Below are 16,201 nucleotides of genomic sequence, written 5' to 3' on the forward strand. Positions count from 1 at the left end.
TAGCATTATCGCGATTTAACTCCCATCAGTAAGTTTTGTACAGAAACAGTTTCAAATTGGATAAATCTCAAATTTTTGCGAATCGGGACTTGGCAGAGGAAGAAATATAACATCTCCTCTTAGCAATCATAAAGTAGTGGGCAGACATTGCATTTTAGTGTAGGATTAAATACTTGTTCCGGCTGTTTTCCTCCTAAATAATCAAACCTACCCACCAGATTGTATTTGGAAGCACTTGCTAATGCGGCATGCTTTGTTTTAACTGTTTAGAAAAATAACTGAAAGTTTCAAGATGAGACAACATGAATCATAATCTTCAGCGGCTGTTCACTTTCGTGACTGACTTGCCTTCTTCCTACGTTCCTTTTAGTCACCCTGGGAATTGCTGAAGCTGTTTCGTGCAGGAGGCATTGCTGAGATTCCCCTTGCAGCAATGGACTTGGATAAACCATCCGTCTGGGGATCCCTGAAGCAGAAAACTAGACCGTTCCTGCAAAACCTAAGTGTGAAAAAGACAAAGAAGAGGTCTAGCAAAATGGTGGAGAGGAAGGTCCATTCCTTGGACCGACGCCTCAGTGTGTCGGTGCCTGACATGCTGGAGGTGGAGACTCTTACAGAAGAAGAAACGACTTATTCGAGTACTCAGGTGTTGTCAAGCTGCTCCCCCAAGAGCTTCTCCAGGTCTGTGGTGTCCCTGAAAAGCAGAAGTGCTTCAGTGAGGCCGGCGGGAGAGGACTGGCCATGGGCGCTGCAGCAGGAGACACGCACAGAGGCGACAGTCACCCACCCAGACACGCAAGTCGCGGGCAGCCCCGTGTCCGAGGCGAAGAGGAAATCCAGCAACAACCTCTTTGAGCTGCTGCAGGGCACCCGCCTGAGCGCTGCTCTGTCGGACGTGGGGGCAGAGGTACGTGCTTGGGCACCAGCTGGGTTCAGTGGCCACCTTGGGCTCGTCATGCTTCTCCTAAATTGTCTGGGTTATACAGGGATGGAGGAGGGGGCCTATTCAAGGAATGAATGGGGGATAAAAATAAGCATAAATCATACATGATATATAAATTATTGGATGCTATTTCAGATATACTTTCTGGCAATCTGGAGCTGCAATATAACCCTGCTCCATTTTACTTTTTTTTTTTTTTTTTTTTTTAATTTTGGCAAGGTTATGATACTTCAGATTTTTGAGTTGTTCGAATTGCTTGCATAAGTCAAAAGTTGTTGCAGCCCTCTGAGCCCTGAAATGTGCTGCTGACACATTTGCCGTGGTATTCTTTTTAGTCAATATAGCTTTACCAGGATTGGTGTACAGCAAAGTCAACTTACCATCCACCCACTCAGGACCCAGCTGAAGGCAAGAGGTGAAAGATGACGGGTGAGCGAGGTGAACTTCTGCCTGTACCTGGAATTAGCCAAAACAAGCACGTGATGAGTACAGGAACATGTAGCATCGTGCTCAGGGCTGTCCTTTGGGTTTGCGTTGTGATTAATTAGAGGAGGTGCAAAATCAAAACATTTCCTCTGCATTCCCCGTCTTGTCCTCCTTCCTTTTCCCCCCACCTTTGCGGTCAGTATTTCTGTGGCTGGACATACTGTCCCATGAACAGGATGATCCTAGTCCAATGTGCTTAAAATCTGACATGAAACAGTAATTCCTGCCTGGCCTGAGCAAAGTGGGGAATCCTGTGGAGTTGCATGATGGCTTTGTAATATAGACAGCAGGTGAAGATTGTCGCTGCATGAAACATTTTAGGGAAAACTTGTTTTATTTATGTTTTGTGGAAGTGTATCTCTTCGTGTTGAGTTTTCACTGAGAAGGTTAGATTTTGAACTTTGTTTTGAGGCCTTTTTCCCCATAACCTAGATATTGCAGGTATGGTAGCTGCTTTCCATAGTCATCTGAGATGCAAAAATGGAAAACATGTTTCGGTTTAAAGTCCTCCTTTGGGAGTGGTGATTTCACATGTTAATTAATATTTTTTTAACTGCATGTTCAAAATAATGGTTAGTGGTGCTGTGAGGAAAACAGTCCTGTCTGATATAAAACTGCTTGTTCTGCCTCTTGAAGGTCTGTGTATTCTTATCAAATCAGTGTTATCTCCTAGTCAGTTGTGATGCAGAGATACAGACTGGTGTAGTTACTGATCATCACTTCCAGTTTAGTGTTGCTAAATTGTTAACACATTGGCTTCAACTCACTGGAGTGTACCATTATTCAGATGTCTGCATAAGAAAAATAGCTAAAATAGTATATAATTTTGTTTCTGTGCTTAAACTTTACTCAAAAGTTGTAGCAACTTGGTATAAGGTAGATTGGACACTATGAACATGTCATTATTTTAGGATTTTTTTCCAGGTTGTTTTAATGATAGCAGCAGTTCTTTCCTGCTGTTGTACACCAGAAACTCTAACCTAAAATTTACCACAGCACCACCAAAGTTAATCCTAAATCCTGCTTTGACTTTGGGCAAACTAAGTGCTTTAGGAGAAGGAGGCACCTGTATAGTGATGGAATAGCTTAACTTCAAGTTTCCTCCAGACGCACAGTCTGAGTCTGGCTTATTCTCTGCAGCATTTAAATCTTTCCCAAATTGTGTATTTGCATATGTGCTTGTGTGTGTAAATCATTGAATATTTACTTTTATACTGAATCATCTTGCTATGTGAATATCCAGCTTTCCTTCCTATAATCTGCCTCCAACTACAACTTTTAAATGCAGAAAGAGATTTTTTTTTTTCCTAGAGAATACAGAGCAGAGAGTGAAGCAAAGAAAAGTAGAAATAGATAAGGAATATTTAATAAATTTAATTATTTTTAAATTGAATTGGGTAAAAACCTCAATATTCAGCTTTTCGTGTACTTCACTGAACAGCTACAAAATCTGCACTCTGTGTGGCTTGGATGGGGACAGTTTATTGCAGAGGTTATTGGTCTCCTAATACTGGGTGGGGTTGCTGTGAGGAGCATGATAATGGCTCACGTCATTCTTTTGTGAGCATCCTTCACTGATCAGTGAGGTAAATCAGAAGGAGGGCAGATCCCTGGAACAAAACAAACTAAAAAAAGCAAAAATGTAGGTTGAGCTTTTTTTCCCCCTGAATTGCTTGTCACATGCCACCTACTCATTTCCTGGTTATCTTTGGTCACCCAATATCATCAGATACTTTCTGAGCCTCATGCATGAGCTCAGTGTGGGCTTGTGGTTTTTATACTCGTCTAAACTCTCAGTACAGAGCTGTCAGTGCTCAGAGCGAGCCATCTTCTGTAAAGGCTCTTGCCACAGCTACCATATTTCCATTTGCTAAGAGATTTACTTTATCTGTTGTCTGTTGCAGCCCAGCTAGGCAAATTTGAAGGGTGAAGAAGCGACTGAAGTTTTGATTGATTGATTGATTCAGCTTGCAAAGGGCACCGTTGATGACACTTTTTGCAGTTGGGTTTTGTCCGTGGTCACGCATCATTGCTGAAGTGCACTAACACCACTTCTTCGTCTTCTTACTAACACCTTGCAGTGAGTCACTGGCAACCTGAAGCCTTGTCCCATTGCTGATGCACTCAGTGCCCTTGTATTTTGAATCATTCTTCTGCAGAAAACAAGAGGAGGTAGAGGTTGTACATCTTGTCAGGAGGAACATTTGATTGATTTTTATATATATATTCATATACATACTCTTGTTTGATTTGTTTTTACACAGATGCATTTGGGACTATGACCTGCTTAGTGGATGTGGCCACATTTGTTTACACTTTAAAGTTCAGAAACGTCACTGTAGTTAGATAAAAAAATCAAGATTTCAGGACCATATTTTCAGCAAGGCTTTTGTCTATATTCAGTAATCTCATTACAATTAGCTACCTAGAATAACAGTGATTTACATTATCTGGAGCTAAAATGAAAAAACAAGCTTTTTTATTTAAAATTATAATCTTTGTTTAAAATCTGTTGATGTAATGCAAGCAAACAAAAAGCAGAATAAAGACAAAAATCATAACTTTGAGGGTAATTTTTTTTATTATAAATGATACCAAGCTAGCAGAGAGGGTACTTTTTTATTATTTTAATTTCAATGCAGTTCTTTGATTCTGTGTTTATGCCATGTAAAACAAGCTGTAAAGAGAAACCATTATCAGTGCCAATGATGGTGCCTGAAGGAGATTCCTGTGAAGCAGAGACTACGACAAATACTAGGTTTAATGCACACAAGTGAGATTTTATGCATACTAGTCAGGAAATTCAAAGTTAGGGTTCCCCCAGCAGCTGTAACTCAGCTCTGTTGTGCGAGAAAATTCTTCTGCTGCTCTTTATGATGATAATTTTTCTACTTTTAATGTGTTTTTGCAAGGTGGCCAAGTTATGATTACTGTGGGAACCATAATGTTAAATTTCATCTGTCGTGCAAGTGAAATTTTACTTGCAATTCTGGATTACTGCACTTCCTGATATGTAATATATGTATTTGGGGGGAGGAGAATTACACAAAAGCATATTTATATTTATTTCAGCATATCAATATCTCTAAGATTTATGATCTTTGGTGCAGGAGCTGGTTCTTTTTTTTATGTTTGTATAGTGCTCCACACAATGCAGCTCTCATCTGAGAGATTTGGATGTTACCACACTGCACATAAGAACATTTTCACATGAGGATCGAATTCCACCTTGTGTGCATTTCTGGAGACTGAGGTTATTCTTAGCATAAATCTTTGTATTTGAATGGACTGTGATTGCCCTGCATTAGACCAAAAGAGTTGCCCAGGCACGTAGGTCCTCTTCAGCTAAAATGATGATCATAGACTCTTCTAGCATTCAAAATAGCATCAGAGGTATCTTGACCGATTCATCCCTTCTGTGTGTCCAGACAGTCTAGACACCATGCCACCGTAGCCTCAGGTTTTTGGATGAGTCAGTATTTAGGAAGAAATGTTTGACTTCCTCTCCTATGCTCAGGACTAGATAAAAATCCTTTGGATCTTCCAGTTACTGCAGAGAGTGGGGGGAAGTACATGTCCAATGTCTTCCCCCCCCCCCCCCCCCCCCCCCTTTCCCTTTGACCATTTCTTTCTAACTTTTCCCCTAAGCTTTTTTTTTTTTTTTTTTTTTAAACAAACAAACAAACCAAAACAAAACTTTTCCTGGACCTTGCCTTTCGGGTGACGAAGGAGAAATTGTAGTCGAGTGAGAGCAGCCAGCTCTCCACCCCCAGGACATTGCTGCTGCTGCTACCACTTCTGGCATTTTTTATTTCATCTTAGCGAGGACACTTGGAGATTCAACAAATAAAATTCTGCTCAGGAATAGGGGTCAGCATTGCAACGCTGACTGATAAGTCACCAGATGCAATAACCTTCAGGCATCAGGAGAGTTTGTGGTAAGGACCTTCAGCACTGAAAGCACAGGGAGGAAAAGAATTTATTCCAATAGCTGGAAGCAGGCACTTATTTTTTTAGATTAAACTCAAGAGACTAAGTGCAATTACTGTAAAACAGGAAAAAGAAACATATATCTAAATTATGGAGGGGAAGGTTCTATAAGCAGAAGTAAAAGAATTTCACTGGTTACACATGTGTATGAGTACTTTCTTGACTGATACTAGGAGTATTTTCTTGATCACTATATTACTGTTGTCTAATTCATTGTATCTTTTTTTAATAGTATCCATGTGGAGAAATGGATCTAGACTCTTCCATATCGTCGCAAATTTTTGATGATCAGATGGTAAGTCCTTTTATTTTAAAGCACTATGAAACTTGATCAGAAGCACAATTTATTTTAGATTTCAGTTCTTTGCTTCTTACAAATTTAAAAACCCAGCAGGTGAAGAGCCTTTTATAGATTTCTCCAGTGTGGTGTTTTTTGGTTTGTTGGGTTTTTTGATTGTTTAGTGGTGGTTTTGTGTTTTTGTTGTTGTTGGTTTTGTTTTGTTTTTTTTGTTTTGTTTTTTTTTTTTTTTAGTAGTGCAAAGCAGTTGCTAATGTTTTAAACAGACCCAAATGTTCTTGATTTTTTTAAAGTATTCTATCATTTCTGTGTTGTACTGGTAACTGATGAAAGCAGCAACATCAATACTCAACTAGCGGCCCAGGCACAAACTGGATTAAAATAAAGACATCAAATACCTTAACACGGCTGTAGGGTTTGACAGACAACAAAAACAGTTTTAGGGCAGTGCAAAAAGGCATCGGCAGTTTTGACACGTGTTCTTCTCATGTAAAGCATATTTGCCTGTTGCAGATGAACTTCTCTACCTTTGCCCTCTGATAACCTCTCAAGTGCTGTCCAGAGGCTGTTTTCACTGAACGCACCGGCTGGATGCTGCTGAGGTGTGTAACCCTGGCAGCATCTCTGATGAACAAGAATCCTCTCAGGTTTGCTACTGCAAAACCTCACAGTTAGCATTGCCCGCTGCTGTGTTTCTCACTTTTAGAACTGTGTAAAGAAATGCTGTCCTCTCAGTAGCTATATGCAATGGATACTTCCTCTTGAGGTAATATCAGATGAGTACAAATGAACTCGATGATCCTTATGGGTCCCTTCCAACTTGGGATATTCTATGAATGCATGAGAAACAGCTAGAAAAAAAAAAAAATGCAGTAAGTTGGTAGGATTTGGAAAACCTGTACATGCGTTCATGATTGTTAATATTACCACTCATTTTCAGGTATAACCCTCCTTGCGTTACCCCTTGCTTTGTTGAATGTACCTGATGCTGATGATTAGCTTTTTGCGTAATGAAACAAAGCCTGGGAAAGAAATCCTTTTTTTTTTTTTTTTTTTTCTTCTTTCTGTAAAAAAGATTACCCTAAGGAAAGAGGAGAACTTTGTCTCTGCAAAACCGAGAGAACACCTGCTTCATTCACGGTCCGCTTCCGGAGCTGTGCAGCGGTGACTGATTTCTTTGTTCTCCTTAGGCTCTAGAGGAAGCAAATGATTGCTTGAGTGACCTGCCCAGCCCCTTTGCCTACCTGCTGACCATCCACCTGAAGGAAGGCCGGAACCTGGTTATCAGAGATCGTTGTGGTGAGCCCCACCTTCCACCTCATTTCCTTTAAAATTCACACAGCTCTCCTTTCACCGATTTCAGTTTGGCAGCAGTTGGCTTCTTTTCTTATCTCTGATGCAAGAAGTCATTGACTCCTGTCCCTTGCCTGGGTCAGAGCACTCAGCGATTGGGTTTATCCACCTTAGGTACAAAAGGGAGGGAGCTGCCCTCTGCTTGCCGCTCCTCCTGTCCGACTGTGCAGCTGCAAAGCACCTCCTTGGCTGGACTTAGCATCTGTACCCATTCAGGAACTGCAGAGTGATTAATCTTGAGAAATTCTATTTGAGCTTAAGAAAAAAAAAAGCTAAAGAATATTTTGAAATTCATTAAATGATAGAGCTGCTTTAGGAGTTCTTTTCGGGTTATCTGCAAAGATTTTAATGAAAGGGAAACCATGGGAGCAGGGCTGTAAACCAACAATCCCCTCTGTAATCTGGAATGCAGCCTAAGGAGGACAACATAAAAAAAAAAAGAAGACGTTATCAAACAAATTACAAAAGGATTGGGGAATTCCTGGAAAAACTGTGTGAAAGTGCCTGCTGTTAGCCTGGATCTTTTTCAGGCTGTTGCAACAGGGAGTAAAAGTGTTTATAAGCAGCCAGTTGGTAGTTTCTCCACTTGCCGTAGAGGGAAAAGCTGTCCTGCCGGAGGCTCTGTGGAGGCTTGTAGGGCTCTGCAGCAGCAGCTGCTTCAGGACCTTTGATCTGAACCTGTCAGAGAGCTCTTTCATATGTCCAATCTTTCTGCATTTTAGATTTATTCTTTATTTCATGTTTTTTTCTGCATGTGGAAACAGTTCTAATACTTTTGCATTGCAAAATGTATGAGCAATTGCTCTCTTTTGAGATGAAGCAATAGGGTTTATTCATACAGTTTCAAAGAAAATAAGCTTGCACAGCTTGAAGGCCTGTGAAGGTTTGCACCTGGAGGGACCTGTATGGATTTAGAAACGTTCTTGCGTGGTGTGCTGCTTGTTGGGATTTCCCGTATCTGTTATCTCAGTTAACTTTTTCCATGCTGGTTTTTCATATCTTCACCAAACAGTAACTCTTGGCCAAATGTATGCTCATTTTTCCTCCCAGCTCCCAGCTTTTGGAAGGAGTGAATGAATACTTAGATTAAGATCTTTACTCTTTAAACAGAAGCATGTATTTCCTAGCAGTGAGGTAGTTCATCAGATTTACTAGCAAGTGGCACAAGCCAGGACACATCCAGCTCCTTGTATAGAAAATATGCTATAAATGAGCAATTCCAGCAGACTAGTATTTCTAAAGAAGACAAAGCATAGTTTGCTCTAGGCTGTGTTTTGTTGCATAGGAAAGCAAATGCTTGTCTTAGTGAAGCATTGGACAACACAGTGAAACAACAAAACCAAGGGGAAAAAAAGCACTTTGATGGGTCTCTGATGCTTTGTGGCAAATGACCACTCATTTAGTAAACTAAGTATGGGAGATGGTGCATCATTCAATAAAATTCCTGCTTTTTTTTTTTTGCACAGACACTGGGAGGGCGGAAAATAGTGACTTAATGATTATTCTTCAGTCACCATCATGTTGCAGTGGTGGCTTCTTAAAAAAAAAAAAAAAAGCCATGCTGCTGATGCACACCTTCATAGGTCTCTGCTGTCATACTGGTTACTTAAGATCTTTGTGTGACGCTTCGGCCTGACCTGCAACCAATCTGCTCTTTGCAATGTGCTTTTAAAAGCGGGAAGTTGTCAGCTTTGCTCATCTCTCCAATGTGAGAAAACCTCAGAAAAAACTTGTGGGCCAGGAGAATGTGACTTCCCTCTTCTCCCCCCACCACAACGCCGGATACAGCCGCTGCGCTGGGGTATACCAGCCTGCTCCGAATAATCTGAATATAGGAACATGTTGTCCGCAGCCGGCGTATCCTGCAACTTAGACTGTGGCTTGGGCTGAAGGCCAAGTTGTCCTCGTTCACGTTTTGAGAACAGCAGACCTCTACAGCTAACCAAGCAATGCTGCCTGACACAACTGGGAGAGGGTTTCAGACCCTCTTCCCCATGCTTTTCAGTGTGCAGCGAGGTGCTGGAGCTCTCCAGTGGGTAATACTGAGCTGCTGGTCCTCTGTTTTATGTGTGTCTTAGAGTTTGAAACCTGCTCTGGTCAGCCTTGTGTAAGCAGCTGCAAAAATGCTCTGGTTAGGCAGGAGTGGTGGCAGAGTGTTGGAGTTCATAGGTAGGAGTAGCAACGTCCTGCTTTTATTCAAATAAAGTGGTCATATCCAGCAGTAACTGCTTGAAGTAACAATTTCCTTGATGGAAACTAACTCCAAACACTGTGTGGAGTATGTGATACGCTAAGTGATAAAATGTTCACATGAAAACCACAGAGCCTGAGTGAAGCAGCAGTGCTAGGTTAACGGTTGGACTTGATCTTAAAGGCCTTTTCCAGCCTAGACAGTTCTATGATTCTAAGGCCAGCGTCTTTAGCCTAAATTAGGTTTAACAGAAGTTTTGCAAATCTCCTAAATTTTAATATTCGGTTATTATGGTATCAGTAATTGCTCTAAAAGAAGTCTCAAAGCAGTCATCAAACCCATTTTTGGGGGGAAGTTCTGTAGCGGCTCAAAGAGAAAGCAGACGGCACTGAAGCGCGGTGTCCCGCCCTCCTCTCATGCCTGCGCTTCCCCCGTGGTTTTGTGGCGGGCCGGTTGGGGGGGCTCCGGCGGCGGGGGCGAGCCCCAGCCCGGGCGGCCGCTGCCCTCTCGCGGCCGTTCCCGGCGCTGCCGCAGCCGCCGAGCGCCGGCCCGGGGAGCGCCCGCAGCGCAGCCGGGCGGGCGGCGGGGACGGGGGTGGTGGTGGGGTCCCGCGGGCCCCCCCCGGCTCAGCTGCCGGCTTCATCTGCTGCCCTAAATGCCACGGCTTCAGAGCTGGGCGAGGATGCAGTTAGTTGCGTTGTGCATTTCAGCGCTGTAGCAACTGTTGGTGCAAGGAGGGATGAACAAGATGTACTCGAAATTCGAGCGGGAAGAGTGAAGTCTCTTGTACTGGCGTTCGGGCTGTGTTTCTGCCTCTGTTTTGTCCCAGCGTAAGAAATATAAGTCTCTGTGTGTATATAAGTATATAAAAATAAATCCAAGGTGTGTGACAAAGGAGAAATATTTCTGCCATTGCAAACAGCTGTTGCTGGAAACTCCTGGTTCTACTCAGCAAACTCACAGGGCTCCCTGAATTTACTTGTTATATGCTTAACAGTTATTAAGTAGGAATTAATTGCATTTGGCTGAGCAAAGGTGAGCAGTAGTTCTGCTGATAATTGCAGGATATAAGATCAAAATGTGACCTTACTTTTTTGCAGCTTTCCAGGTATTTTTCCAGAATTTTTGACACGCTATGTACTGCTCTTTCCAGGACATGTTCCCTTTAGTGGGATTTAAATTCCTCCTTCACTTTACCAGATATTTATCCCTTTTTTTTTCCACCCCTTCATAATATTATCCCCGTTAACATCTGCTCTTTCCTATTTTTCTCTCTACGTTTGCCTCTTGCATTGTTTCTTATCTGTCTGTTGTGTCTCTCCACTCCCTGACTTTCTGTAGCTCCTCTCCTTCTACCTGCTCTTTATAGAGAGGGTGCAGTGCATCAGCCCAGGAGCCCGGCTCAGCTGTGTGCGCTCCCTGGTGCTTCCAGTAAAGTGCATAAGCAATGCAGGAAAAAAATCAGAGTTGCAGTGTTTTCTTCTACTTTCTCTCTTTTTTTTTTTTTTTTTTTTTTTTTTTAAAGTGTAAGGTAAAGAAAAAGCCTCCATACAGCAACACCCAATATATGTCCCCCAGCCAAGGACGCAGAGTGCTGTGTAGAGCAGGTTCTTGGTTCTGGTGGAAAGGGGAGAGGCTCCGAAAAATCCCTCTTTGGGTCAAAATTGCAGTGTCCCCTCATGGATGCAGGATGAGAGAGGTGTTACCTGTTGGTCATCAGCTTCCCTGGAGTCTGATTGATTTGCTTCTCACTGCTTCTTGGGATACAGTCTAACTCAGTGGTACATTAGAAATTGCCTAACCAAATAATAGAATCATAGAATCGTTAAGGTTGGAAAAGACCCTTAAGATCATTGAGTTTAACCGTTAACCTATCACTGTCAAGTCCACCACTAAACCATGTCCTTGAGCACCACGTTTACCCTTCTTTTAAATACCTCCAGGGGTGGAGACTCAACCACTTCCCTGGGCAGCCTGTTCCAGTACCTGACTACCCCTTCAGCGAAGAAATTTTTTCTAATATCCAACCTAAACTTCCTCTGGCGCAGTTTGAGGCCATTTCCTTTCGTCCTATTGCTTGTAACTAGGGAGAAGAGACCGACCCCCACCTTGCTACAACCTCCTTTCAGGTAGTTGTATAGAGCATGGTAAAGTGCGCTTGGCAAGCAGCATTCACATCACCTGCGTGTACCTTTGGTGCTTATTGTTAGACAGTGCATGGGTCCTGTATTTGTAGTTCTTGTAATTGATGAACCAAACACTGAAGGTTATGGATCTGTGTGTGTACATACACAATAGCAAAAGTTTGGGTTTTGTGTCCTTTTTAAAATATTACTGTTACTAGATGACATGATGAATCTTGGTGATGGCAAGGAGTTTGTGATCTATGTAGTTTTAATACTGTAGTAAGAAAGCAGAAACTTATTTTATTAATTAAATATCTGTGAAGCACTGGCAGTTCTGCAGAATACAGAGATAATTACACTATATCTTATTTGGCTTAAAAAAAATTAAACATTCTTAATCATCAGTGCTCTAAGTGTTGTCATTTTGTTGCACCCTTCATGGTTTTATGGCCTCGTTGAGCCATTTTTTGTGAAGCTTGCAAGTTCCAGCGCCAGATGCTTTGAACTGGGAGAGGCTGGAGCCCATTTGTACTTGCTGGTTCGCTTTCACAGGGCAGGGTGATGCCTCATGTTCGTTTGAGTCAGTCTAATGAAATCTGAAATGTCCTGCTCCCTCATGACTCTGAGATGCTCTGACTGTGCACGTTGCTGCCTGTACGAGTCACCTTTGCACAACGGTGATGCTGTGACACCGAGCAGCAATGTGATGCCACAGCTGTAAGGAAGCGTTACCTTCCTTGAATTGACAAACCCAGCTCTGCCACTGTAAGAAAAAACAAACTGGGGTTTGAGTTGCCTGCAAGGGTGAGAAGCTGCTCCTGTTTCCAAGTCCTGTACTTGCAAAGTTTGAGTATATTTTTTCATCTGTTAAATGGTGTGGTTACAAGAAATATATTTCTCGGATGTGATGTCAGCTAGTAAGTGCCTGTGGTTGCAGTCTTCCCCCCTCCCCCAGCTGTGTTGCTCCAGCCTGAATTATGTGTGTGTCTCTTTTCCACATAGTCTTGTAGTTTTTAGATTTTTACAGGATATTTGTGCCTCACCCCTCTCTTTCTTTCATGATTCCCTTGTTGCTTCCTGTTGCTGCACTTCGGTTTTTACTCTCATTTCTTTCTTCTTGTGATACAGCTGACCGTGCAAAAGGAGCAGGATGCATTGCAGGAACACAGAAAGTGCTGTCACCTTTCTGGGTGCATCCCACCTCCCCTATCCAGAGCACATCATCATCTGCTCTCACATCTAACAGCACCCACTGCTAGAGGGTCCCGGTGCGCTCCTGGAGCTGGCAGAGAGGCCGTGCTGCTCTGCTGCATGGGCAGCTCCTAACATCAGTGTGGGCTGTGCCAAAGCTCAGTCTCCCAAGGGCAAAATAAAATGAAAGAGGGCAGAATAGCGTGTCCTTTTAACTTTAAGCAGTAATGAACATGCAGTAGCCCACCCCTGATAGCTCTGGGCTATCCGCTGCCCGGGTCCATGCCGATACCAGGATGCTGGAGGAAGGGATGTGTTTGTGCTGTGCTGGGCATTTGTCAGCTTAGAGCAAGTCCATTGTTTGGAACGCAAATGCTCAGAGCAATTAGGCTGAATCGTTCCCTGCAAACACGCTGATTAATTTAGACTTTCTCTGTTTTCAGAGTATCTGCAATTAGATCATTAGTCCTTCAGATTTATTAATTATTGAGATGTATTAGGCAATTTTTCACACTTCTTTTTTGAAAGGCGTAATCATGGCTAATTTACAAATGCTAAGAATTTGAATGATGCTGGGTACTTATTTTGATGTTTTCTGGATCCCGTGTAGCAATACGTACAGCAGCTTCTGCTGGGAGCATTTGTGTGCGCCAAGTCCCGTTTCTGGAAGTGCAACGTGTGCGGCTGAAACTTTGCCCTTATGCACAGTGATCCCTGCAAGGCTCCCTCCTGGACTGGCCATGGGAAATGAATGCAAAATTAAGTTAAAACAAAAGCAATGAATCTAATGTGTCTAGCCACCTTTGATAAATTAATGTTAGATTAAGAAATACAAGGATGGCAGCACTGGTAGAGAATACGTAGGACCCAGAGAATACCCTATGACTCTTCTTTTGTAGGTAATTGTAATTTAGATAACAGGTTTCTTAAACTGATCAGGCTCTATCAGTTGTCAGAGTTGGCTCTTTGGGGCAGCTGCCTGTGTTAGCAGCTCATACTGGGTGTTTCTGGGACCCCTGTGAGGAGATTTTATAAGGCCAAAGGCTGAAACTACAAGAATATGCAACTATTTACACCAAAGGTCCTCAGTGCTGACTAGTAATTTGAAAGTGGCTTCTGCCCTATCCTCGTGGCCTCCTGTGAGTTCATACCTGTGCTCCAACTGGGAATACGATGTTCAGTTGGACTAATGGTGTTTTGGTAGGGTCTTGGGTTTTTTCTTGGTTTGTTTATTTTAGTTTGTTTTTTTTTTTTTTAAACACTATTTCTGAAGTGTCTTGCATAGAACATCCTGCATCTGCTTCTTTCATTCTATGAATATTCAGTTCAGGCTTTTTTCCTTCTTTTTTTTTTTTTTTTTCCCCATCAACTGTGGGTTTGTATGCATTCTTAACAATTCTCTGGTCTGTTTGGTTTACTGGTTTTTGTGGTGGTGGTTTTTTGTTTGTTTGTTGGTTTATTTTCCCTTGGAACCTATTGGTGATGCTTGTTTCCAAGCAGTGTTTCACTTCCATCTGGCCATGTAAAACTAGCTGGGCACAAAACTTTCCAAAATTACCTAAATTTCCTGCCAGTGCAATACTTTTTTCCGATTTTCCCTTTAAACCTTGATCGTAGCTATTTCACTACAAGAATAAAGTGGTTTTCCACTTAAAAAGAAAAGTGTGTGTGTGTTCCATTTTAAAGTGTCTTTTACTCCTTGTTATAAATAACTTCAGTAATTCTATTTCTAGGAAGATTTTAAGAAATTTATTCTTTTTGTGCACATAAAATAAATCCTTCATTTCCTTCTTCAGATTAAAATTTAGGTTTTTAACCAAAACTTAAGATGGTATTGGTTATGTTTCACATTCTTTGATTTTTCAGGATCTTAAGGCAACTTGGTGGCAATTTTTAAAATTTATTTATGTAACGAGACTTGTTTCATATGCTACATTTCCAGTAAGTTTACTCCTATAAAATAGTGTGTGGCTTGAAATTATATTGGATCTTCTGGTTTTGTTGTTTGTTTTTTGGGTTTTTATTTTTTTTTTCCTAATTATGAAGCAAGTGTGTAATAGTATTAAACACAGTTGATGTGATACATCTCTCGGTAGCTGCTAGAGGGCAGCAGTACCCATTTAAAAACAACATTAACAGTTTCTTGGGCTACTAAACCCTGTCCTGCTGCTGTGTCACAGCAACTTTCGCTCACTGAAGCTTGCTCAAATTTTAACTGGTGTTTGGTCTGCCTGCACTTGTTGCCTTTTAAGTGTTAGTGAAAGAAAATAGGAAGTAAAATGGATATTATGGAAATGAATTCAAGGGAGCATCACTATTGAGATGCATGTTCTTTCTCTAATGAGAAAACAGGTCCAGCTGATGGAATGACTTTTTTAGAGGTCATCCTTTCTTTTTACTTTTACTGGGTTTGTTTTAGGCTGAGAAGCAGATGATCCTGCTTGTTTTATATATTTTGTCCATATATTTTACTGTGTGGGAACCTTCTTGTCATTGCGTAACATTTAAATTAGCCTCAAAGCATCACACCTTGCTTTTCCCACCAGAGAAGTACTTTTCTCAGGGTAAATTCTCAACTGATTTCAAGAAGAATCAGTCTCCTCGCGTTACCCCATTGACGCATGGTTAAAGCTGATGTGACCGAGATGAACAGGTTCAGACCTTGCATTGCAGAAGAGCCTGGGTGCATGTGCTTAAAAGTTGACTTGGTTGCCTTCACTAGGAAATGGTTGCTGAAAAGCTTTATTTTTTTACTTTATTAATGGCCTAGCTTCTTCAGAAAATTATCAGGTGCCTGTCATGTTTAAAGGAAAATTATAAAAAAATATATCCTTTTTTAGACCGGTTCATCTCTAAAAACACTAGGCACTTTTTTGAAAAGTTATGTTTTTCTGGCTAGATTGTAGATTGTCTCTAGTAAATAGCTGTTAATAGATCCAGACGTCTTTCCGATCTTGAATCCAGAGGGCTTCAAGCCTTGAATTCAAATGCAGTTAATAATTTGCAGTCTGCTGTTTGTTCTGTCAGCCAAAGCTTGTCCACTTGACTTATTTCTCATTCCCTGTCTCCTTTTTAACCTATTTTGATCACCTGAACACACTCTGGGGCATCTTAAAGAAAAACAGAAATGGGCACATTGAGCCAGGGAGGTACAGGAGCTTCGTCAACATCCTAGGAGCAACTTGGGGGAAGCCTTGAAAGACCCAAAAGGGGCTGGGGTGCCATATCCACCCCCATCATTTCTCTCCTGGCCATCCAGGTCCGTCCGAACAAACGCCACTGAGCCCCGGTGCGTGCCAGCCCCCGCTGTGCAGGTGAAAGTCCATCTGTTTGCTGGCGCGGAGGTGTCAGCCCGTCATTTGTATGATCCCGCGCCGCCGACCCCTTTCCCCCTCCTGCCTAGTTGAGATGTTACCCCTCTGACAGCCAGACAGGCGAGCGCCGCCGAAACCCGTGCCCCTCCGCAATTATTTTCCCGAACAATTAACGCTGGTACTAACTTGACACCTTTTCCTTGTTTGGCTTTTGTAAACCATCATCCCTTTTTCTATTAATTCCCGGCATTAATATTTTCTTTCGCGCAAGTGCCGCTGTTCACCCGTGAAACAGTTTGAACATTATGT

General features: G+C 42.0%; 1 protein-coding gene across 1 annotated transcript in view; it reads left to right on the forward strand.

The window, feature by feature from the left end:
- MCTP2 (multiple C2 and transmembrane domain containing 2) overlaps nt 1–16,201 on the forward strand; it is a 121,057-nt gene that overhangs the window by 17,205 nt on the left and 87,651 nt on the right. The window contains exons 3-5 of the mRNA XM_082321030.1: nt 371–907; nt 5,652–5,714; nt 6,908–7,016. Of these exons, the coding sequence (XP_082177156.1) occupies nt 371–907; nt 5,652–5,714; nt 6,908–7,016 (709 nt within the window). The remainder of the gene's footprint in view (nt 1–370; nt 908–5,651; nt 5,715–6,907; nt 7,017–16,201) is intronic.

Source organism: Platalea leucorodia (assembly GCF_965183815.1).
Source record: "Platalea leucorodia genome assembly, chromosome: 9".
Classification (NCBI taxonomy): Eukaryota; Metazoa; Chordata; class Aves; order Pelecaniformes; family Threskiornithidae; genus Platalea; species Platalea leucorodia.